At 38.8% G+C, this 26,758-nt stretch overlaps 1 protein-coding gene and 1 pseudogene across 5 annotated transcripts in view; both read right to left on the bottom strand.

The window, feature by feature from the left end:
• The window catches only part of EXOC4 (exocyst complex component 4), an 831,307-nt gene that overhangs the window by 711,880 nt on the left and 92,669 nt on the right, over window positions 1-26,758 (bottom strand). For all 4 annotated transcript variants that reach the window (XM_079931122.1, XM_079931120.1, XM_079931121.1 and 1 more), the window contains exon 6: window positions 12,730-12,973. In XM_079931122.1, the coding sequence (XP_079787248.1) occupies window positions 12,730-12,973 (244 nt within the window). The remainder of the gene's footprint in view (window positions 1-12,729; window positions 12,974-26,758) is intronic.
• Window positions 4,248-4,812, bottom strand: LOC307191566 (large ribosomal subunit protein P1-like; annotated as a pseudogene). The gene has a single exon. The product of its transcript is annotated as a large ribosomal subunit protein P1-like (transcript).

The raw sequence follows: 26,758 nt of genomic DNA, 5'->3' as shown, positions 1-26,758 counted from the left end.
CGGTATCACTTACCCCAGAAAATCATCCTCCCCTCCCCTCTTCCTCAAATCCAATCAATTACCAACCTCTTTTATTTCTACCTCTTTACTACCTCTACCATGGGCCTACTTTAGCCCATTGCCACTGTTACTCTGCTAATGCAGGCCTTATCATCTCTTCCCTGGATTTTTAAAACAACCCTTAGAGGAGACTCCTTTCCTCCAGTCCTTGCCTCTCCTTCTCTAGACTGTAAATTCAATGAGAGCAAGAACTATGCCTGATTTATCACAGTATTCCAGTATTTGTCATAATAGTAAGCATATGACAGGCAATAAATGAGTATTTGTTCAAAGAAAGAATGAAACAATGAGCTCCAGCAGATGGGGGAGATAGAGACCGGATTACAGATAACAAGTGGCAAGGAAATATGTATTACTGCCTGTGATCTCCTGGAGGGAAATCAGAAGACCACAACAAAAATATTTCACACAAAATTCTCCTCTCAGAAAGATAACCTCATCAACATAAACATGAGAACGAAAAGAAATATAGTTACAAGCTGAAAGATATATATGCATTCAGAGCTAACTTTAATAATACTGTGTTAAAATCTATTTTGTATTAAAAAACATGAAAGAGTCAAGAAGAAGCAAATATTTGTTCTTTAAACATACTTCCGATTACCTGGCAGGTTTTAAAAACAGGCTTCTTATAAATACAAGCAAAATGTTACCTATTCTTCCAGACAGCCTACTAACTTCCTACCCATAACTACTCCTATGTATCTCATCTTGGAGTGCCACCATGAAAAAAGGCAGAGAATTACGGAGAAGAAAATGTTCAGGAATAGTCACAGTTGCACACGTCAGGAAATGTCTATGGTATAAAGCTACATCATCAAGCTGTGAAAAATGTTCAATATTTAAGGTGAGATTCAACTATCTGGATCTAAATTTAACATCCAGGGAACCTTGAGTTAGTCATTTGGCTGGAAAATCCATGTTAGCAGCCAAGAAGCTGCCTTGCTTGGTCAAGAAGTAAAGATACACACACAAGGTAGAAAATCAGTCCTGCTCTACTACTTATCTGCTGAGACCTTAATATCAGGTTTCTGCGTTTTCCCACTGACAGACAAAGGCATTAACCACAGAATATTTATTTCCCTACTTCTATGTTCTAAAAGATAAGAAAATACTGAACTCTGAGCTTAGGTCTTATAAGGTTTTATATGAAAAATTAAAAGAAACTGATCATCAATTATTTCATATCAAAATGGTCTTTGTTTCACACTCCTGTATCTCACATACACATTTTCATAATAAGCTTGGCTGAGCTAGTTTTTTCATTTCAAACAGGACATAGATGCCATTTAATCTTCAAGGTTATCTAATACCTACTTCTAAGGGATAGAGATTAGTTTCACCACTTTTATTAATAACAATCTTCATGTAAAGAGCAGTTACTATTTGAGGAGTGCTGACTAATTCTCCATCTGCACTATGAAAAGAATAGGAAAAAACTATTAGCAATATAGAATGAAACACAGTAAAAATAAAAAGAACCAGTCCTGGCTCTAGTAATTGCCTTCCTGTGTCACTTCCCCACTTGTCAAGTCAGCCTCTCATGCTCAGTTTCTGAATTCTTGGTAGATGACCTCGAATGAACTTCTAGTTCTAACATGTGGCAAATTAGGGAGTGAAATTAGAAAATAAACCCAGGCCCTTTTTCTTTGAATTAAAGTATTAGTATCATTCTTTCAAAAGCCTTTCCCAGCACAGTCTCCTCAACAAAAGACGATCAAAAAACTGAATGGTCATATGCGAAAGAATGAAACTGGAACACTCTTACACCATACACAAAAATCAACTCAAAATGAATTAAAGACTTGAACTTAGAACTGAAACCATATAACTCTTACATGAAAACACAGGAATAAGAGCCTTGACATTAGTCTTGGCAATGACTCTTTGGATTTGATACCAAAAGCAAAGATAAACAAGTAGAGAACCACATCAAATTAAAAGCTTCTGCACAGCAAAGGACACCATCAACAGCATGAAAAGCAACCTATGAATGGGAGAAAATATTTGCAAACCATATATATGATAAAAAGTTAATATCCCAAATGTATAAAGAACTCACACAACTCAAAAACAACAACACAAAACACAATCCGATTAATGGGCAGAGAAACCGAATAGACATTTTTCGAAAGAAGACAAACAAATGACCAGAAGGTACACAAAATGGTGCTCAACATCACTAATCATCAGGGAAATGCAAATCAGACCATAAGGAGCTATCACCACACACCTGACAGAAGGGCTATCATCAAAAAGACAAGAGATAACAAGTGTCGGGAGGATATGGAGAAAAGGGAACCCTTGTACACTGTTGGGTGGGAATGTAAATTGATGCAGCCACTATGAAAAACAGTATGGAGGTTCCTCAAAAAATTAAAAGAACTACCATATGATCCTGCAATTCCACTTCTGGGCATATATCCAACAGAAATGAAAACAGACTCTCAAAAAATATCTGCACTCCCATGTTTACTGCAGCATTATTCACAAGAGCGAAGACATGGAAACAACCTAAGTGTCCATCAATGAATGAATAGATAACATACGCACACACACGCACAACCCCACGTTTCCACTGCAGGGAACAGGGGTTCGATCCCTGGTCGCAGAACTAGGATCCCGCATGCTGCGCGGCATGGCCACAAAACACACACACACACACACACACACAGACACACACACACACACTGTGGACTATTATTCAGCCATGAGAAAGAAGGACATCCTGCCATTTGCGACAACATGAATGGACCTTGAGGGCATTAGGTTAAGTGAAATAAGTCAGACAGAGAAAGACAAATACTATATGTTCTCACTCATATGTGGAACCTAAAAGAGCCAAAGTCAAAGGAACAGAGACTAGAGTGGTGGCTGCCAGGGGCTATGGAAAATGGGAGACAGTGGTCAAGGAGTACAACCTTCAAGTTATAAGATGAATAAGATCTGAGGAACTAAGGTAAAGCATAGTGATTATAGTTAATACTGTATTATATAATACTTGAAAGTTACTAAGACAGTACATCTTAAAAGTTATCACCACAAAAAGAAATGGTAATTATGTGATGTGATGCAGGTGTTAGCCAATGCTAGGGTAGTCATCATTCTCCAATATTTAAGCATATCAAATCAACACATTGTACACCTTAAACCTACACAATGTTATGTCAGTTATTACCTCAATAAAGCTAGGGGGAAGAAAAGCCTTTCACCCATTTGAAAAATCATATTTCATCATAATGGAACATTGGAAAATGTATCCACAAATCCACTTCCCAAAGAAGAAAAGTTATGATTTTAGGTGTATATTCTTAGTACTTAGTTGTATACTGGTCTTAGTACAAGAACGTACAAGCTTTCTAGGGGAACTGTTTACGTGTCTCTAAGTCATCAGTCTGATTCTCAAGTGAGTCAATTAAGACTCATTTACTCTGTGGCGGCTGATCACACTTCTTAACATGTCCAGCTATCGCTGAGAGGCCTGCCATTGATCACAGCGGGGTGTGGGGTGGAGACTGTACGGGTGCGGGAATGGATGTGTCAGCGTAAATACCGCCCTTCTCCTGAGGAAGAACAAAATCAGGCCCAGGAAATGAGTTAGGACTGTGATTTTTACATAAGCCAGAAAGCAAACTTCCATGGAGGATACAGACAACTTATCCTCTTAATTCCACCACCAACCAGCTTTGTGAAACTGTCAAATTATTGCAGCTTTCCCACTTCCCTGGGTAAATCTGGGATTAATAAAAACGCCCCTACCTGTGATGAGGCCAACAGTAAGGCTCACTCAGGTGAGATGCCAGATGGCAGACTGCTTTGCGAAGCATAAATGCTACAAAACTACAGAACTCCGTGATGTCTGTGATGTTACAAAGAGTGTTCTCAAATTTTAGCATGTGTAGAATCATCTAGAGACTCCTGTGGGCCCTGCACTCAGGGATTCCAATTTAATCACCCCTCCCCACAGGGATAATTTGCATTTCTAACTTTCAAGTGACATTGGTATTGCTGGTCCTTAGACCCCACTCTGTGTAGTGCTGAGATTTTTTTAAAAATAAAAATCGTTTCCTCTTATTTTAAAATTGTCTTCTTTGCATTTTTCTTAGTTATTCATTCATTAAACTTCCTGGGCACTTAGTACGTGCCCAGCCCTAAATCAGGCTGCGAACACAAAGTTAACCCCCTCTTAAAAACTTACAGCCCAATCTGATTAGAGAACATAATGATGATATGGGCCAGGAACTAGAGGAGCCCAGAAAAATAAAGTATAGCCTAAGATACACACAAAGGTGCTCTAATCATATCTGACCTCACTCCTAAACATCACCAAGGGAAGAATTTCATTTGACACACTTTTTTTTTTTTTTTTTTTAGCAGCAAACAGCTCAGCTTTTTATTGAATGTGTTACTAAAGAGGTTTAGTCAAAAAGAGCAAAGCCCAGGTCATCGTCAGCCTCTTCAGATTCTTCTTTCTTCGCTTCCACCTTCTTCTCCTCAGCTGGGGCAGCAGTGGGGGAGGGGGCAGGTCACCTGCCTCGCACCGCGGATGAGGCTCCGGATGCTGACACTGGCCAAAGCCTTTGCAAACAAGCCTGGCCAAAAAGACTCAACATTTACACCGGCTGCTTTAATGAGGGCGTTGATCTTTTCCTCCGTGACCATCACCTCATCATCATGCAGGATGAGGGCCAAGTAGATGCGGGCGAGCTCCAAGGCGGAGGCCATGGTGCGGGCGAGCGCTAGGGAGGGGCTGCCGGGCGAGGTGCTAGTCGCCTGATGAAGTGAGGGCCTCACCCCAATGCAGCCTTAGCTTCCTCGGAAGGACGGAGCGGCTCAGCGGTAGCTGAGGAAAGCTGACACAAGTCTTTGTTTGTGTGTTTTTGCTATGAGAAAGATTCAGTACCGGTTTGAGTGTGGAGTATCTTTGGATTATGACACCAACAAGCACACAGAAAATGAAAAGGTCTAAGGCAGCTCCTACTATCTGCCAAATGAAGAAGTGGCCTTGATGCAACACGAAGGCAGACGCCTAAATAACGTTATCAATAACCTAAAATGTAGATTTTATCCGTCATTTCCTTAACTGGCCCCATCTCTAATATGAACCTCCTACAGCGTGCAAAACAAGAGAAATAAAAAGCATTTTTTTTTACCCTGACAAATATAAAATAAATATTTAAGAAATGTAACACTGAGTAAGACCTCTAGCACATTCAGCCAAGCTCCCTTTCTCCAGGGACTATAACCAAAGGACGTCATAAGGATCAGAAAGACAGCTGTCCAACTGCATGTTTACAAAAGAGCTACGAACATTACCCACATTATTAATTCACCTGATATGCTAAGAGGCTATCATCTATTGCTTACCTGGGAAATCTAAAAAAAAAAGAAAAAAAAAATGATACAAATGAACTTATTTACAGAACAGAAACAGAGTCCCAGACTTAGAGAAGGAACTTATGATTACGAGGGGGAAGATGGGGGGGGCAGTTAGGGAGTGTGGGATTGACATGTACACACTGCTATATTTAAAATGGATAACCAACAGGGACCTACTGTATAGCACAGGGAACTCTGCTCAGTATTCTGTAACAACTAATTAGGAAAAGAATTTGAAAAAGAATAGATAGATGTACATGTATAATTGAATCACCTTGTTGTACACCTGAAACTAACACAACATTGTTAATCAACTATACTCCAATATAAAATAAAATGTTAAAAAAAAAAAGAAGAAGCTATCATCAATTAATTTAAGTCTTACAAGAAAGTATGTAGATTTGGGACCAGTACTACCTTCCATGGTAATGAACTCTATATTTTAGTTAACAAATGGTGTAATAAGCCCCATATGTAAAGAAGTAATTCCTTTCATTTGTTCTAAAAATATTTTAGTAAAGCTGCAGGGGATTATATTCTAGTTGAGGAATAGTGGAATTTCTTCCATATGTCCCTGGTTCATCCTATTCATACTCTTCAGTATTTAATAGTTGGGTGTATTTAGAGCATGTTCTCACTGATACATGTAATCAAAAGTAGAGATTTAATCAAATGGAATCATAATCACTGAAGTTAAATTTACTTGCTTCCCGCTTGCTTTGATTCAAATTAACGACTCATCTAAATTACATCGAGGCCCTTCCTGATTCCAAGCATGTCCAGGTGCTACACGCAGTGCTTGGGAATGGCTACAAGAAGCCACAAGGACAAATGCTTGACCTTGCTTCAAAGCTGCTCTTAAATGATTTTTCTGTAAAATAAAATGACCAATTCCACCAAATCCTACATTTCAGATACTTAGGTGAAGAGTAACTAATAGAGAAAGAAGAGATGAAAGGAAATGCTACTTATTTGAAAAAGAAATACATGCCTGACTCTAGCCACAGATATAAAGAAATCACGAGAAATATTTATTTCTCTTTCCATAAACACTGTACTTGTACCACAAAACTAAACTTGGGGCTTGAGCCTTTTGACTGTCTCATAGATAAAACCACTTTGTATGACTGGCCTATTACAACAGTATGCCCTCATTTCAAGTTCTGGACTCTGAATTTTTAAAGTACATTTCTCTGACTTTTAGAGCAGTAATTCAATGTATCTCTACAAATCTAAAGCCTGCAGAGACTGAGAAATCGGGGGCTGGGGGAGTGGGGAGTTTTAGGAAATGAGGCAAATACCAACTATGAAGAAAAACATGACTATAAAGTGGCTGATTCAATGTTAGAATTATTCAGCAAGTATTCATCTAACACTGACAATCAATTACATGACAGACACTTAGGAGGCAGAAACGAAAAGGGTATACAGTCCATTACAATACAATGTAATAAGTGTTATGACTATTTAAAAGTAGCACGGCCACTCCTTCAGATTCCAGATCAAAAATATAAAGACTAGAAGAAAGTTTGGGAAATTTTATTTATAATCTAAGAGTGAAGAAGACCTAAGTTCTGACACAAAACCCAGACACTTTAAAAGAAAACATTGATAAATACAACCTCATAAAAATAAAAACAACGTATACATGATCAGACATCATAAAGTCAAAAGAGAAAGAAGCTGGAGGGAAATTAGAATATAAATCCCAAAGAACTAATTTTCTTGATATATAAAAAGTTCCTGTAAATCAATAGAAAGACAAACATACTGGAAAAATAGGTGTTCACTACTTTTCAGTAAGGAAATAAAACATTATTTGACCACTGTACTATTGAAAATGTCAACTTTTAAACAAGTCGGCTTTTAGGATAGGATAATGAACCATCCTGTACCTATCACCCTGATTCAATAAGTATCATTTATCACTAATCTTGTTTTAGCTATATCTACACTCAACCCAGATTATTTTGAAGTAATATATCCATACATAACATAGATATCATAACAATGAATTACTTTTTACACAAATAAGAAGTTTAACCTCACTCAAATTTTCTCTAAAAAATACAAATCAAAACCACCTTGGAAATACCATTTTTCACTGATCAGACTGACAAAGATAAAAACATTTTGATAATACAATCTGTTTACTAGAGACTACAGGAACTCTCAAACATTATTGATGACATGAAAACTTGGTATTATCTCTAAGAAAAACACACTTGGCAACAATTATCAAAATCGAATAAACCACAAAAATCTAATCAACCAGCAAAGAACTCTGAAAATGGCACAAGAATCGGATGCTCTCCTTCTCGCATCTTATATGTCATCTTCAAGGTAACTGCACAACTAGAAGAATAACTAGCAGGTGCTATCAAATGAATGGAGCTTGATAACTACAACTTGTATAAAACAACAGTAAAAGCTGCCTTACTTTATTAGTTAAAATACACACACACACCATCCCCCCCCAGACACAAGACACACCCTAATGCCCACCTACCCAGACCAGATTAGGTCCCCATGGTTATATGCTCTCATGGCACATTTTGCTTTTCCTCTGCAGCACTTATCACAGTTTGTAATAATACACTTATCTAAAGGTTCTCTTACTAATGCCTTTCTTCCCCTCTAGACTTTAAACTCCATAAGGACAGGGACCATATTTGTGTGGCATTTGAGCCCAGTTCCTGGTCCATGACTGATATTCAATATAAGTGGAATTCATTCTTTCATTCAAAATATATTTATTATGGGTCTGGTGGGCTCTGTGCCTACATTCTGGATATATGGTGCTGAACAAGGCAAACTAGTTCTCTCTTCTCTTGAAGCTTCCATTCTAGGAGTAGTCAGAAAATAACCAAACATGCACACACACACACACACACACACACACATTCACACACACATACACACCATAAAAAGTAACTTAATGAACATGATCCAGTTGATCTGCAAATACGTACTATGTTTTTCCACACTAATACCCCCAATCAGCATTTCCATTTGTAATGATTTCTTTTGATTAAAATAACTTGAGTAATACTTTATATTAATTCTTAAATGAATTTATTTTTCACTATAACTTAATAACAGTTGCAAAATAAAGGGGGGTGGAGCCTATAACCTTACTGTCCAAACACAACTACTTTTAGCATTAAAGCATATTTCTCTCCCGTTTCTTCCATGAATTTTTCCTCAGTATAACAGTGAGCACAGAATATGCAGTGTTCTCTGCTTTTTATATCAGACGCTTAATCTTCCCTCATTCATAATAGACATCAAGGAACATCACAAAATGGTCTCCTTCCAAAAAGGGAAAAGGTCTCCCTGGCAGCCATTGTCCATTCATTCAATCCTTTCTGCCCTCTTCCAGACCAATAGTCTTACCAAAGTGGAGCAGGCCTCCAGCACCTCCCCAGTCTGCTTTCATTTTTAACCAGGACCACTTTCAAGTAAGTCAAGTAGCTGTTACACGCCAATCCTTCTCTTCTCCCACATTCTACTCTCTCACATATTCTTAACAAGGTATCACACCTTTGAGAAGATTTTGTTCCATGTATTTTTTACACTTTTCTTATTTGCTAAATAGTAAAGGACTTCCTACAGCTTTTCTGAACAAAAATGAAAATGCTCATGAGCTAGATTTTGGGAAAGAACCAATAGCTAGGCAGCAGGAGTTGAAGAAACTGGTTATGAGCTGCACAGGCTGCAGACCACACAAGCCATCTGATATTGAAGACATTGCCTGCCTTTCTGAGGAAATTATGGGTAGCAGGTGGTTCTGGGAGATTTAAAAAGCCCTTGTTACCCTAATGTTTATCAACTTGGCAACAATAGTAGTTGAATATTTTCCTTTCATAGTAAACAGAGGTTTATAGACACTAGATAATGAATGAACAGTAAGACAAAATATTTCTCCTATAAATAGACAATAGATAGGTTGGGGGATCAAGAATAAAATAAAATAACAAGTGGGTGACCAAAGTGATTTTTGAAAACTGTGAAAGTATTCTGGCTCTGCAGGAAGTGAAAGCAAAACAGAGTTCACTAGTCTGGTTCCTACTACTTTTCTAGCAAAATAGCACACAACATTAATTCTCTTTACATAAAGACAAATGAAAACAGGCCTGCAATGCATCACAACCAGAATATATTCAAGAAGATGATGCTGAACAATGAGACTTTTAGGGAAATTTACAATTCTGGTGCCTAGCCTCAGAGTAGCATTTATATGCTAACGATTTGGAATAGGTTATTTCATTGGGGGGGGCGGTAGTGAGGGAGAGAATCATTTTGTGGAAGAAGGATTCATGGTTGTTTTTGCCTATGCTCCCACTTCCTTTAAGGAAAACAGTCTCTTACACCTTTAACGTAAGATTTCTTGAATGGTAAAAGATAATATTCATAATAATGTAAAGTATTCTGACTTTACTTCTCTCTAAAATTATGCCACTCCCACCTCCCAGTACAGTTTAACGCAAGGTATCATGCAAGCTTCAAGGATAATCTGACAATATCCTTTCTAAACTTCTAAACCTCTAGAAGCGGCAATGCAATCACTTCTGAATGAAGTTTCCCAGGTAATGAATTCTTGAGGAGTTTTAAAGCATTTGTTGGCACACAGCTGCCATAGACTAGCTCCAAATTATCAGCCATGTGGAACACCAACCCAAGAATTTAATCTTTGATTTTCGAAGAGTGGTTCCAAATATTTGCTTACTCTGTACTATTTTATCTAATAATAAGGAATTTTGGCCCAAATTTTCATATTTGTACATTTTATAAAATGGGATCATGTTATAGGCATGAAATCAAGACGAATAGCTTGTTCACTTGCCGGTGTCCAATATACCCTACCTACAAAGGCCTTTAAAATACTGACAAAAAACGAAACTTAAAGAGGGAAAAATACCCTCCTGCTGACTCATTCTTCACAGAGAAACATTTATTATTTCCTGGGGCAGTATGCCGAATTTCCACTTCTGTTGCTGTAATTTCCACTTGTGAATTTTGGAAGGCGCCGAAGGAACGGAAGAGGAAGAGGTCAAAATCCTAGGAAAGACACACTGCTGCTAAGGGGACTGTAATGAGAACTACAGAACAGTTACTGACCCGTGCCCTTTTCGTTTTATTTCCAATATATACTATAGTCATGCTATTTCCCTATGAAAGTTCACTGTACTCATCTTGGGACTTGCAGCAACTGGGCAAACAGCAAATCAGAATTCTGGAGTGTTCATTAGTAAGGAGGCAAAAGGTCTACACAAAAATCCAGGCACCAGGCAAAGAAAGAAGAAAAGCACAGTTCCATTCAGAACCATTCCCAGCTTCTCTGGATCACAGTGTGAGTGATCAACGAACATGAAAGTTGAGAAAGGAACCAAGAATAAACAAACTTACGTATTCACACACACGCACAAATGCATGTAATGGTACCTATTGGCACTGCTCTACCAAGCTCTAACCATATAACCTCATCTAACACGAGCAACCCTGTAAGACAGGTTCTGTTTTCCTCAGTTACAGAGCTGAAATTCAAAGTCAGGTCTGCTCAGCTCCAAAACCCATGCTCCTCAAAACATGTGCTTTGAAATACTCTGTGGCATAAGAGGGGTGGAGAATGTTTTCTTCACCAATCGTACTTCTAAATGAAGTGTACAAGGGAATTAATTTTTGAAGACTTCTAAAGTATAATTAAGATCACTATTATTTAGAAAAACAAAAGAACATAGAAAACATAAACAGAATACATTATTTTCTTCAAAATTTTAAAGTGGGGAACTCCATACTAAGCTATTATTATTTCTCCTTAAATTTGTTTGTCTTCTTTAAAAAAAAAAAATTTAAGTCCTAAGTACAAACAGAATTTCCTTCACGACGTGTCAACAAGATTATGAACTCTGTCAAACACACACTATCTCACGCCTCCCAGGAACACACATTATTTGAGCAACTCAGAAGAAATGCCCTACTTTGCCCTCTGTTCTCAGATAAAATTGTAGTTTCCATTGGCCTTTTCCCTTCAAACGACAAATTCCTGCCTTGCCCATATCTGGTGTACGTGGAGGGCTGGGGAATAGAACAGAGAAAGGAAAGGAGGGAATGAAGATCCATGTAGAGTGAATCTTGGACTTTCTAGGAAAGCCTCAATTTGAAATATCTTCTCCCACCATCAGATGACATTACACTAGTGTGCCCTAAGCCCTGGTTTGGCAGACATGAGCTCCCAGTGTATCACAGTCAAGACCGAGTTAGGATCAGAGGACAATTTCAGTTTTCCCCTTATGAAAGAATTATGAAATCCAAACCTTATTAGTTGTTTTAAGTACATAAAGGAATCCCTGAGACTGATTTGCCTATTGGCAAATATCACTACACATTAAAGAAGAAAGCATGGGACAGAGGAAATACCATGGACTTGCATTCAGCTGGAAGGCCAGCCACTTGTTCTGTGACCTTGAGCTAATTATTTCATCTCTGAACCCCAGTTTCCTTAACTATAAAATGTGGATACTAAGTAATCAGCTCAAAAAGTTATAGTGAGAATTAAATAATATACATAAGTTGCCTTGAATATAGTTAAGTGCTTAAGAAATATTCAATAATTGCTACATTCTTTCATTTGAGTATGGACAACATGCTTTAAAACTTCTCAACTACCTCAAAAACCAGCTGAACTATGCCTCTTCAAGCTGTTTTCACCAATCTGAGTTTGTATGGGCCACAGTATACAGAGTTCAAGAAACAACATAAACCTAAGATATTTACTTACCCCACCCACCCTAGAAAAGGTACAGTAAATACAATGATCAAAACCACAAACCATGGGACTTCCCTGGTGGCACAGTGGTTAAGAATCCGCCTGCCAATGCAGGGGACATAGGTTGCATCCCTGGTCCAGGAAGATCCCACATGCTGTGGAGCAGCTAAACCCGTGCGCCACAACTACTGAGCTTGCACACCACAACTACTGAAGCCCATGTGCCCTAGAGCCCAGCATGGCTCAACTACTGAGCCCACGTGCCACAACTACTGAGCCCACACCCCACAACAACTGAAGCCTGTGCACTCTAGGGCCCATGGGATGCAACTACTGAACCCACGTGCCTAGACCTCACACTCCGCAACAACAGAAGCCACTGCAATGAGAAGCCCATGCGCTGCAACAAAGAGTAGCGTCTGCTCGCCTAAACTAGAGAACGCCTGCACACAGCAGTGAAGACCCAACGCAACCAAAAAAAAAAAAAAAAAAAAAACCACACAAACTACACCCCCACCTACCTTGGTTGGTTCTCAGCCGTGAGGTTCTCTCCCCTCTGGTAACCACTGTCAGCCACCTGGGTTGTAGACCTCTTCACAATTTGCTTCAGCTCCCGCTCCAAGCGTTCTTTGATCGCCTTAACTGTCTCTGGGATCTTCTTCAGTTTGGCCAGCCCCTTGATGAGGATACCCATAAAAAGGGTGCTGTTCTCCTCTGGATCCAACTCCAAATCCTCCTTGATGTCCTGAAGGTTTATCTCCTTCACTGTAAAAAAATTAATAAACAGCCACAGATTCTATCAGCAAATCAAAAAACAGAACAGGTCTAAAAAAACGCAATTATTCCCTTACAGGAATCAGAGAGGTTTTTCAATTAAATTTGAAATTAAATTATACTTACACAGTAACTATCTAAGAATCACACACACACACACAAAAACAGTTACGTTCCTCATATTAATACCCATCAATTAATAAGAGAGAGAAGAAATTAAAAGTAAGCAAATCTCCACAGAAATTTTTCCACAGACTACCATTTCTACAGTGAGTCATTTATTAACATTGGTGACATTTATCAACCTTCCCTGCTTATAAAATGCCACACTTGGTGCTGCAGGAGAATTCCAAAGAGCCAGACCACAGTCTAAAATTCCTACTTATTAGTTAGAGATAAGTAGCTTGATAAAAAGACATTATACATACATGTGGAAAAGAAAAGGTAAATAAGTTAAAATTATAACCAATAAGAGAGATGAAGAAAAAGAAAGGAAAAATAATAGGTACAAGTGAGACAAGACTGAGGAAAAGGGTAATGAAGAGTATCTCATAAATACAAAAGAACAACATTCTATTTTTATTTAAAAACATGTCCACCAGGGCTTCCCTGGTGGCGTAGTGGTTGAGAGTCCGCCTGCCGATGCAGGGGACGTGGGTTCGTGCCCCGGTCCGGGAGGATCCCGCATGCCGCGGAGTGGCTGGGCCCGTGGGCCATGGCTGCTGGGCCTGCGTGTCCGGAGCCTGTGCTCCATGGCGGGAGAGGCCACAGCAGTGAGAGGCCCACGTACCGCAAAAAAAAAAAAAACAAAAAAAAAAAACATGTCCACCAAAGCATCATTATCTATTGAAGACAGGTCTTGCTAAACCATGGAAGTTTTCTGAGTAGTATTATATGTCGAAAGTCTCTGCAGATGTTTAGACTACAGCTTTCATCCAAACCATCTGGTTTCTAACAGTGGTTCTTAACCCCTGCAGGAGCTGGGGATAGGGCAGGGCTGGGATCTGAGACTTCTGTCACCTACTGAAAACCACAGGCCTTTCCCTCAACTAACATGTATATACACAAAACTTCTCATATGACTTCAGGGGTTTCCAGAACTACCAAAAGAACTACAGGTTGAAAACCTCTGGCCCAAAAATAATTCTCTCATTTTACAAATGGCTGGATTAAGATAGACAAAAGCAAAAGTGAATACCAGCCTAAAGATGGACCCTAACAAAGTTGTCCCCATCCTCCCCTCTCCTCCACTCCTCTAAACAACTGAAAGGTTTTTAAAATGTGATATCCTGAAAGAACATATACATTCTTTACCAGATTCAAGCTCAACTATACAACACAAACCACTCCAAGTTGCTCAACACCACTGGAGTGTTTTGAAATCTACTTATTTAAGGAAGAATGAAAATATCCCAGTATATGGAATAAGTCCTTCTAACCACTGTATAACATCTCTGAAACCTCTACTTCAGATGACATGTAGGCTATTCTCAATCTCTTTTTTTGCTCGCAACTCATAAAATGCACTTAAGTACGAACATTTAATGTTCATTTAATGACACCCATGATATAATTACTTACACAAATTTGTTCTTAAGTGAATAAGTCCTCTACAGATTTATGCATAATTCTGCTGCCTTACTTCACCTCACTAGACCCCTGAAACCCACAAGAGAGAAGCACACAGAGAATGACCAAATCCATATGGTTTCCTTCACAGTGTAGAGGGCATTTGATGATACCATATTTAATTTTAAATATCTTGATAGTAGCAAACTGGGTGTAGAACCAAGAAGGCTTAAAGCCTCTAAACTGACATGACAATTCTGAAGGCAAGTCGAAAAAAGTCATCGATATTTCCAGGCGTGACATTCCAATAACAGACATTTTAGTTACTGGTTTTGTTTCACACATGAAGAGCTAGACACCTCAGGCCACAGAATCACTCCATGCTGCAAAACCAACCTCAACAGCAGCAAAGTACTTAGCAACCAGGGAGCCATCTAAATTCAGCGTGGCAGAGGGGGAAAATGAAACAAAACTATAAGCAGAGCTTCAGGCAGGCAAGAAGGTAACAGAAATTCAGCTGGGACAAAAATGATCTTCACAAGAGCACATATGAATCACAGACAGGACACATGCAAAGGGCCACCTAAACATCTCAGGCACCTGCTGCAAGAGTGCTTGGGTAATGAGGTTCACGTAGTTGAAATCATTAAGCCCCTAGATTAAGTGGCATACAGCTACTTATATGCACACTAATATGATAGCCTATTAAAAAATAACAAATAAGCAAGGTATGAGTAATAAAATGTCACAGCCCCAAATGGCACATTTGTTTACAACCTTATCTTTCTGTTTGTCTCCCAAAATCTCCTAGAGCATAAACACTGAACGGAGCCAGTATTAATTAATTTATATTATCTATTTCACTTACACCAGCTAAAAATTAAAAGGGAATTTAAAAAATAATATAGAGCTGAGGCTCGGGCTTCGGAGTTCAGATCCCAGGGAGAAGACTGGGGTCAGCTGCGTGAACACAGCCTGATGGGGGCTACTGCACCACAACTAACCGGGAGGGAGCCTGGGAAAAAGTCTGGAAGTGCCTACGAGTCAAGACACCATTGTTGCAGGATGGGCAAGGAGAGGGGATTCAGAGCACCACCTAAACGAACTTCAGAGACAGGCTCAAGCCACAGATATCAGAGTGCACACCAGAGACGGGCAAGAAAGGCTAACGCTGCGCAGCCACCAAAAAACCTGCGTGCAAACACAGGTCACTATCCCCACCTCCTCTCCCGGGAGCCTGTGCAGCCCGCCACTGCCAGCGTCCCGGGATCCAGGGACAACCTACCCGGGAGAACACACGGCGCACCTCAGGCCTCTGCAATGTCACACTGGCCTCTGCCGCACAGGCTCACCCCGCATTCCGTACCCCTCCTTTCCCCCAGACTGAGTGAGCCAGAGCCCCCCAATCAGCCGCTCCTTTAACCCCGTCCTAACTGGGTGGGGAACAGACGCCCTCAGGTGACCTACACACATAGGCGGGGCCAAATCCAAAGCTGAGCCCCAGGAGCTGTGCAAACAAAGAAGAGAAACGAAAATTTCTCCCAGCAGCCTCAGAAGCAGCGGATTAAATCTCCACAATCAACTTGATGTGCCCTGCATCTGTGGAATACCTGAATAGACAAGGAATCATCCCAAAACTGAGGCGGCGGACTTCAGGAGCAACTGTAGACTTGGGGTTTGCTGTATGCGACTGACTAGTTTCTGATTTTTATGTTTATCTTAGTATAGTATTTAGGACTCGTTATCATTGGTGGATTTGTTTATTGGTTTCGTTGCTCTATTTTTATTACTTTAATTTTTTTATTTTAATAGTATTTTTTTACTTTTATTTTAATAACTTATTTTATTTTTTTCCTATCTTTCCTTTTCTTTCTCCCTTTTCCTCTGAGCTCTGTGGCTGACAGGGTCTTGTGCTCCAGTGGGGTGTCAGTCCTTAGCCTCTGAGGTGGGAGAGCCGAGTTCAGGACATTGGACCACCAGAGACCTCCTAGCCCCATGTAATATCAATAGGGGAGACCTCTCCCAGAGATCTCCATCTCAATGATAAGATCCATCTCCACTCAACGAACAGCAAGCTACAGTGCTGGACACCCCATGCTAAACAACCAGCAACACAGAAACACAAACCCACCCATTAGCAGATAGGCTGCCTAAAATCATAATAACTTAACAGACACCCCAAACACACCACCTGACGCAGTCCTGCCCACCAGAAAGACAAGATCCAGCCTCATCCACCAGAACGCAGGCACCAGTCCCCTCCACCAAGAAGCCTACAAAGCCCACTGAACCAACCTTACCCACGGGGGCAGACACCAAAAAGTGGGAAATACAAACATGCAGCCTGTGAAAAGGAGACCCCACACACAGTGAGTTAAGCAAAACGAGAAGACAGAAACACAGCAGATGACAGAGTAAGGTAAAAGCCAACCAGACCAAACAAAGAGGAAAGAGGAAGTCTACCTTAATAAGAATTCAGAGTAATGACATAAAAACGATCCAAAATCCTGCAACTAGAATGGAGAAAATACAAGAACCGTTTCACAAGGAACTAGAAGATCTAAAGAGCGAACAATGATGAACAACAGAATAACTTAAATTTAAAATTCTCTAGAAGGAATCAAGCAGAATAACTGAGGTAGAAGTACGGGTAAGTGACCTGGAAGATAAAACAGTGGAAATAACTAACGCAGAGCAGAATAAAGAAAAAAGAATGAAAAGAATTGAGGACAGTCTCAGAGGCCTCTGGGATTTTAAACACACCAACATTTGAATTACAGGGGTCCCAGAAGAAGAAAAGAGAAAGAAAAGGACTGAGAAAATATTTGAAGGAATTATAGTTGAAAACTCCCCTAATATGTGAAAGGAAATAGTCAATCAAGTCCAGGAAGCGCAGAGCCCCATACAGGATAAATCCAAGGAGAAACACACCAAGACACATATTAATCAAACTATCAAAAATTAAATACAAACAAGAAATATTAAAAGCAGCAAGAGAAAACAACAAATAACATACAAGGAATCCCCATAAGGCTAACAGCTGCTCTTTCAGCAGAAACTCTGCAAGCCAGAAGGGAGTGGCAAGATATATTTAAAGTGATGAAAGAGAAAAACCTACAACCAAGATTACTCTACCCAGCAAGGATCTCATTCAGATTTGATGGAGAAATTAAAACCCTTACAGACAAGCAAAAGCTAAGAGAATTCAGCACCACCAAACCAGCTTTACAACAAATGCTAAAGGAACTGTTCTAGGCAGGAAAAACAAGAGAAGGAAAAGACCTACAAAACAATTAAGAAAATGGTAACAGGAACATACATATCTATAATTACCTTAAGTGTAAGTAGATTAAATGCTCCAACCGAAACACACAGACTGGCTGAATGGATACAAAAACAAGACCCGTATATATGCTGTCGATAAGAAGCCCACTTCAGACCTAGGGACACAGAGAGACTGAAAGTGAGGGGATGGAAAAAGATATTCCACACAAATGGAAATCAAAAGAAAGCTGGAGTAGCAATTCTCACATCAAACAAAATAGACTTTAAAATAAAGACTACTACAAGAAACAAAGAAGGACACTACATAATGATCAAGGCATCAATCCAGGAAGAAGATACAACAACTGCAAGATATTTATGCACCCAACATAGGAGCACCTCAATACACGAGGCAAATGCTAACAGCCATAAAAGGGGAAATCGACAGTAACACAATAATATCAGGGGACTTTAACACCCCAGTTTCACCAATGCACAGATCATCCAAAACGTAAATAAATAAGGAAACACAAGCTTTAAATGACACATTAAACAAGATGGACTTAATTGATATTTATAAGACATTCCATCCAAAAACAACAGAACACACTTTCTTCTTTAGTACTCATGGAACATTCTCCAGGATAGATCATATCTTGGGTCACAAATCAAGCCTTGGTAAATTTAAGAAAATTGAAATTGTATCAACTATCTTTTCCGACCACAACACTATGAGACTACATATCAATTACAGGACCACCTCACACCAGTTAGAATGGGCATCATCAGAAAATCTACAAACAACAAATGCTGGAGAGGGTGTGGAGAAAAGGGAACCCTCTTGCACTGTTGGTGGGCATGTAAATTGATACAGCCACTCTGGAGAACAGCATGGAGGTTCCTTAAAAAAATAAAAACATAATTACCATATGATCCAGCAATCCCACTACTGGGCATATACCCAGAAAAAACCATAACTCAAAAGACACATGCACCCCAATGTTCTTTGCAGCACTATTTACAACAGCCAGGTCATGGAAGCAACCTAAATGCCCATCGACAGACAAATGGATAAAGAAGTTGTGGTACATATATACAATGGAATATTACTCAGCCATAAAAAGGAATGAAATTGAGTCATTTGTTGAGATGTGGATGGATCTAGAGACTGTCATACAGAGTGAAGTAAGTCAGAAAGAGAAAAAACAAATATCGTATATTAACGCATGTATGTGGAACATAGAAAAATGGTACAGATGAACCGGTTTGCAGGGCAGAAGTTGAGACACAGATGTAGAGAACAAATGTATGGACACCAAGGAGGGAAAGCCACGGGGGGGTGGGGATGGTGGTGTGCTGAATTTTGCGACTGGGATTGACATGTACACACTGATGTGTGTACATAAAACTGATGACTAATAAGAACATGCTATATAAGAAAATAAATAAAATAAAATGTAAAAATTAAAAAACAACTAATACTAAATTTCTTTGGGTTATTTGTATGGAATATGTTAATATAAATGTTTCAGACATTACATGAAATTCCTAAAAATCTTATATGTTCTGGTATAATGTTATAAGTCATAATTCTAGTTATTACTTTTAAATGTATATCTCAGAAATAACTAAATTTCCTTGTCAATTGCATTATTATGAACTTTCATCAAATCTTTAACCGTGGTCATTTTTAAGTCTTTTGTCATTTACAGACAGTCCTGGCTGTACTCTGATGCTTTTGCAAAAATGTTCCTATAAAAGGGTTTCATCTTCAAGGAGTTCATGGAAAAGACTCTGACAAGTACAGGTTTCTGGTAACTGACTGTACTGCTGAACTGAATGAATAAGCATTTTCAGAACTCTAATGGAAAATTGATGAATTCATAAAAGTGCTAACAAAAGATCAAGATGAAAAAAAGATTAATTACATGGGACTGAGGGAACTGATAAGGATGATTATAATTTTTGTGACTTTCTCTTTGAATTTTTTAAAAATGTAATAAAAAACAAATGTAACTTTAAAGATCTGCATAGTATCTCATAGTATATTTAACAATTTCCTCATTGTTGAACACTTAGTTTAATATTTGTTAGAGCAAACACTACTTTATACACATATCTGTCTGCATTTCTGTTTATTCCTTATGATTGATTTCTAAAACAGTGCAATTATACTGAATTGTATTTACTTCCTACTGGAACACTGCATTTATTTATATTGTGAAAGTCATATTTTTCTGTCTATTCAAGTATGTATAATACCTAGTTTTGTTCATTGCAAAATAGACATAAATTCTTTCAATTCAAAAAAACACTGTAAAAAATACAAACACATGGATGATAAGCAATACACTGCTAAATAACCAAGAGATCACTGAAGAAATCAAAGAGGAAATCAAAAATAACTAGAAACAAATGACAATGAAAACATGATGACCCAATACCTATGGGATGCAGCAAAGGAGTGCTAAGAGGGAAGTTTAGAGCAATACAGTTCTACCTCAAGAAACAAGAAACACCTCAAATAAACAACATAACTTTACACCTAAAGCAATCAGAGAAAGAAGAACAAAAGAAACCCAAAGTTAGCAGAAGGAAAAAAAATCATAAAGATCAGATCAGAAATAAATGAAAAAGAAATGAAGGAAATGACAGCAAAGATCAGTAAAACTGAAATCTGGGTTCTTTAAGAAGATAAACAAAATTGATAAACCACTAGCCAGACTCATCAAGAAAATAAGGGCGAAGACTGAAATCAACAGAATTTGAAATAAAAAAGGAGAAGTAACAACTGACACTGCAGAAATACAAAGGATCATGAGAGATTACTGCAAGCAAATTTATGCCAGTAAAATGGACAACCTGGAAGAAATGGACAAATTCTTAGAAAAGCACAACCTTCTGAGACCGAGCCAGGAAGAATTAGAAAATATAAACAGACAAGTCACAAGCACTGAAATTGAAACTGTGAATAAACATCTCCCAACAAACAAAAGCCCAGGACCACATGGCTTCACAGGCAAATTCTATCAAACATTAAGAGAAGAGCTAACACCTATCCTTCTCAAACTCTTCCAAAACATAGCAGAGGGAGGAACACTCCCAAACTCATTCTACGAGGCCACCATCACCCTGATACCAAAAAGAGACGAAGATATCACAAAGAAAGAAAACTACAGGCCAATATCACTGATGAACATAGATGCAAAAATCCTCCACAAAACACTAGGAAACAGAATCCAAGAGCAGATTAAAAGGATCATACACCATAATAAAGTGGTGTTTATCCCAGGAATGCAAGGATTCTTCAATATATGCAAATCAATTAATGTGACACAAAATATTAACAAACTGAAGGATAAAAACCATATGATAATCTCAATAGATGCAGAAAAACCTTTCGACAAAATTCAACACCCATTTATGATAAAAACCCTCCAGAAGCAGGCATGAAGAGAACTTACCTCAACATAATAAAGGCCATATATGACAAACCCACAGCCAACATCGTCCTCAATGGTGAAAAACTGAAAGCATTTCCACTAAGATCAGGAACAAGACAAGGTTGCCCACTCTCACCACTCTTATTCAACATAGTTTTGGAACTTTTAGCCACAGCAATCAGAGAAGAAAAAGAAAAGGAATCAAAATCAGAAAAGTAAAACTGTCACTGCTTACAGATGACATAATACTATACATAGAGAATCCTAAAGATACTACCAGAAAACTACTAGAGCTAATCAATGGATGTGGTAAAATAGCAGGACACAAAATTAATGCACAGAAATCTCTTGCATTCCTATACACTAATGATGAAAAATCTGAAAGAGAAATTAGGGAAAATGTCCATTTACCACTGCAACAAAAAGAATAAAATATCTAGGACTAAACCTACCTAAGGAGACAACAGACCTGTATGCAGAAAACTATAAGATGCTGATGAAAGAAATTAAAGATGATACAAACAGAAAGAGAGACATACCACGTTCCTGGATTGGAAGAATCAACATTATGAAAAAGACTATATTACCCAAAGTAATCTACAGATTCAATGCAATCCCTATCAAACTACCAATGGCATTTTTCACAAAACTAGAACAGAAAATTGCACAATTTGTATAGAAACACAAAAGACACCGAATAGCTAAAGCAATCTTGAGGAAGAAAAACGGACCTGAAGAAATGAGGCTCCCTGACTTCAGACTATACTACAAAGCTACAGTAATCAAGACAGTGGGGTACTGGCACAAAAAAAAGAAATACAGATCAATAGAACAGGATAGAAAACCCAGAGATAAACACACGCACATATGGTCACCTTGTCTTTGATAAAGGAGGCAAGAATATACAATGGAGAAAAGACAGCCCCTTTAATAAGTGGTGCTGGGAAAACTGGACAGCTACATGTAAAAGAATGAAATTAGAACACTACCTAACACCACACACAAAAATAAACTCAAAATGGATTAAAGACCTAAATGTAAGGCCAGAAACTATCAAACTCTTAGAGGAAAATATAGGCAGAACACTCTATGACATAAATCAATGCAAGATCCTTTTTGACGCACCTCCTAGAGAAATGGAAATAAAAACAAAAATAAACAAATGGCACCTAATGAAACTTAAAAGCTTCTGCACAGCAAAGGAAACCATAAACAAGACCAAAAGACAACCCTCAGAATGGGAGAAAATATCTGCAAATGAAGCAACTGACAAAGGATTAATCTCCAAAATATACAAGCAGCTCATGCAGCTCAATATCAAAAAAAACAAAGAACCCAATTTAAAAATGGGCAGGAGACCTAAATAGACATTTCTCCAAAGAAGATATACAGATTACCAACACACACAAAAGGATGCTCAACATCACTAATCACTGGAGAAATGCAAATCAAAACTACCGTGAGGTATCACCTCACACCAGACTGAATGGCCATCATCAAAAAATCTACAAACTATAAATGCTGGAGAGGGTGTGGAGAAAAGGGAACCCTCATACAATGTGGGTGGGAATAAAAATTGATACAGCCACTATGGAGAACAGTATGGAGGTTCCTTAAAAAACTACAAATACAACTACCATATGACCCAGCAATCCCACTACTGGGCATATACCCTGAGAAAACCATAATTCAAAAAGTATCATGTACCACAATGTTCATTGCAGCACTATTTACAATAGCCAGGACATGGAAGCAACCTAAGTGTCCATCAACAAATGAATGGATAAGGAAGATGTGTCACATATATACAATGGAACTCAGCCATAAAAAGAAATGAAATTGAGTTATTTGTAGTGAGGTGGATGGCCCTAGTCTGTCATACAAAGTGAAGTAAGTTAAAAAGGGAGAAACAAATACCGTATGCTAACACATACATGGAATCTTAAAAAAAAAAAAAAATGCTTCTGAAGAACCTAGGGGCAGGAAAGGAATAAAGACACAGACGTAGAGAATGGACTTGAGGACATGGGGAAGTCAAAAGGTAAGTTGGGACGACCTGAGAGAGTGGCACTGACGTATATACACTACCAAATGTAAAAGCAATAGCTAGTGGAAAGCAGCCACATAGCACAGGGCGATCAGCTCGGTGCTCTACCACCACCTAGAGGGGTGGGATAGGGAGGGTGGGAGGGAGACCCAAGAGGGAGGGGATATTGGGATATATGTATATGTATAGGTGATTCACTGTTATACAGCAGAAACTAACACAACACTGTAAAGCAATTATACTCCAATAAAGATGTCAAAAAAAAAAGAGGGCTTCCCTGGTGGCACAGTGGTTGAGAGTCCACCTGCTGATGCAGGGGACACGGGTTCGTGCCCTGGCCCAGGAAGATCCTACATGCCGCGGAGCGGCTGGGCCCGTGAGCCATGGCCACTGAGCCTGCGCGTCTGGGAGGGCCACAACAGTGAGAGGCCCGTGTACCACAAAAAAAAAAAAAAAAAAAAAAGAAGAATATAATCAACCATGAAGACTAGTCTGATAACCACAAAAAGCCTGTGAGGTCAGACAGAATTATTGGTGCTTTAAGGAAAAAACCTTGTATAAAAATAATTTAGCTGAAATTCAGTAAGGCCTCACACGACCATTAGCACAAAATATACATCTTTCCAAACTAATAAACCCTAAATCATTCTCTTGTATGTATCTCTATCCTTATACTATGTACTCAACGTGTTGGTTTTAGAACACTTCAAAATTGTAAATACTTCACTTCCTTTCCCAATTCTCTTATTTTTTTAAATAAGTTTATTTATTTTTGCTGCGTTGGGTTTTCTTTGCTGTGCCCAGGCTTTCTCTAGTTGCAGCGAGCGGGGACTACTCTTCACTGCAGTGCATGGTCTTCTCATTGTGGTGGCTTCTCTGGTTGTGGAGCACAGGCTCTAGGCACGCAGGCTTCAGTAGCTGTGGCACACAGGCTTTAGAGCGCAGGCTCACTAGTTGTGGCACACGGGCTTAGTTGCTCTATGGCATGTAGGATCTTCTCAGACCAGGGCTCTAACCTGTGTCCCCTGCATTGGCAGGCGGATTCTTAACCACTGCGCAACCAGGGAAGTCCCTCCCAATTCTCTTTTTTATTTTTGCTGAGGATCTTATCAAGTGACGATTTCTTCAACTTGGTTTTGAAGATTTTCACTGACAGGACAGTGCTAAATGTAAACATTTAGCACTGTTACGACTCTGATGTTCTTTAACCAATTATTTCTACTAAAATGCTATTGGTCCCAATTGTTTCTTTTATACACACACACATAGCCCTAGACAGATAAACAGACATATCAGACAGATAAGGCAGACAGATCAGTATATATCTGTACAGACATATATGCCTAAGTGGATATAAATCATGTCCATGTGGTATCATGGAAGGAGGGTTTAACTAGGACACTTTGGTAGTCATGCAAGGATTAAGTAGATGCTATCTAAGGTCTTTTCAAACTCTGTAATTCCCTGTTTCCATTAACTAGGGTTTAACTCTGGATATCTCTAGTTCCAAGGCTTATAGTTAATTATGTATACCAATATTATAAAAGCCCATTTAATAACAGATAAGCAAGGTGAATAATCCATTTATGCAGCTAAGTATCTTATGAAAGAAAACTACTTTTTTGTTTCCCAGTGAATATGTAAAGCAATCTAGACTAGTCCCTGTCTGCTTTCTTTTCTCAGTATGTTTGGTAAGAAGATCAGTAACCCATGCCATGCCTATACACATATTTCATCCAACTGCAGAAGATAAGGGCCCTGGTAATACACTTAAAGTTTTATTAAATATGCTGTTTTATTTCATTTATCATTTATATTTATACATGTCAATTAAAGTACAAGAGATAATAGTACTGTTTACTATAAACTCCTATAGACGTCACTCCTTACACTATGCACAGGACATAAATTATGTAAAGTTCATATAAATGATTTCAATCTATAGAACTTAATTTACATGTTGTGTTCAAAAACATTACCCCTATTTAAGAGGAGAACTATGTGCCACTATTGAACAGAATTCAATATAAGAAAGAACCTTCAAAAAATTACCAAGCTCAATTAGACCACAAAATATCCAGAGAATTACACATTCACAATGCTGCCCCCAAAGATGGGAGCCTGGCCTCAGAACACTGTCAGTATTCTCAAGTAGAAAATAAGAAAGTTACCACTTAAAAATAATTCTTATGCTTCTGATCAAAATGGCACTATAAATTCATACTTGAGATATCCAATCTGCTCTAAACACAATTATACACAAAATATAAATTAAGAAATTAAAAAGAAATAGTGGGCTCAAAATTGAGAATAACATGTCTGTGGACAAGAAATGCAAACAAGTCGAGCCAGAGTGTGTGTGCAATGAGCTCTGGGTGGAGAAGCAGGCAGTCAACCAGGATTTGGCCCACGTAGGGTTATGGAGACTTAACACGCTCCACTGGCCAGGCGAGCTGACAAAATCCTCCACCAACGGCTGCAAGCACAGGGCCAAACAAGCTCTAGACCTACCGTGGTAGGCTATTGGCCTCATCAAATCCTTATCCTCCATTTACATCCCAGTGGAGGGACTTGGTCAACTACTTATCTTAAATACCATTCAGTTCACCAATGAAAAATTACCTCTAACATCTTTTATTCTAATTAACACACCCACTGGTGCAGACTGAGAGAGCAGTACTGGATGCACTGGTTGCCTCTGGAGTATAGAATCTTGATTAGGGGCTTTCAAATGTTAACTAACTACCCCTAGAGTATGCATTCCTGATTAAGGTACTTCAAATGTCAACTAAGCACCCCTAAGGTGCAGATTAAATTACACCCCACTCCTGAAAGGAGATTCCCAAAAGCTGTTGCCAGCTGCTACGTGGGGCGATCATTCACACTGAGCTAGGAGACTTTACAGCCTCGGCACAGGGATAGTTTCAGTTCAGCGGGACGGAACCTCACACTGCAGTGAGTTTTGAAAACACAATGAATGTACACTGATCCTTCCATAGTGAAACCGGGCTAAGGGGGAAATGACGGCATGTTTGATTGGGGAGAATGTAGAGTGGAATACTCTATTAGGATAAAAACAAACAAAACTAACATCTATTGAATCAATTTTCCTTGGGACAGTACTTAATGTGCATTGTATCACCTAGAGCAAGGAGGATGCACCTTTGTAGGTCAAGGAGTAGCAACCAATGGAGAAGAGGCTACTAGAAATATAACAGGGACACAGGATAACAGACAAGGAACAGATGAATAAATTGACAGTTTATATTAATATTCCCTAAAATGTATTAGACTGTGGTAGTTAATGTATGAGTTTGTAAGTTCAATTGCCCAGGGAGATAGTATGTAGAAAGAACAAGAACTTGGCATCACTTTAGATTTAATTATCATGTCTACCACTTTCTAGTTGTGTGATGTCTCTCAAGTTATTAAATCTTGCTGGACCTCAATTTC

Source organism: Stenella coeruleoalba (assembly GCF_951394435.1).
Source record: "Stenella coeruleoalba genome assembly, chromosome: 9".
Taxonomy (NCBI): domain Eukaryota; kingdom Metazoa; phylum Chordata; class Mammalia; order Artiodactyla; family Delphinidae; genus Stenella; species Stenella coeruleoalba.
This window is presented reverse-complemented; position numbering and strand designations above follow the sequence as displayed.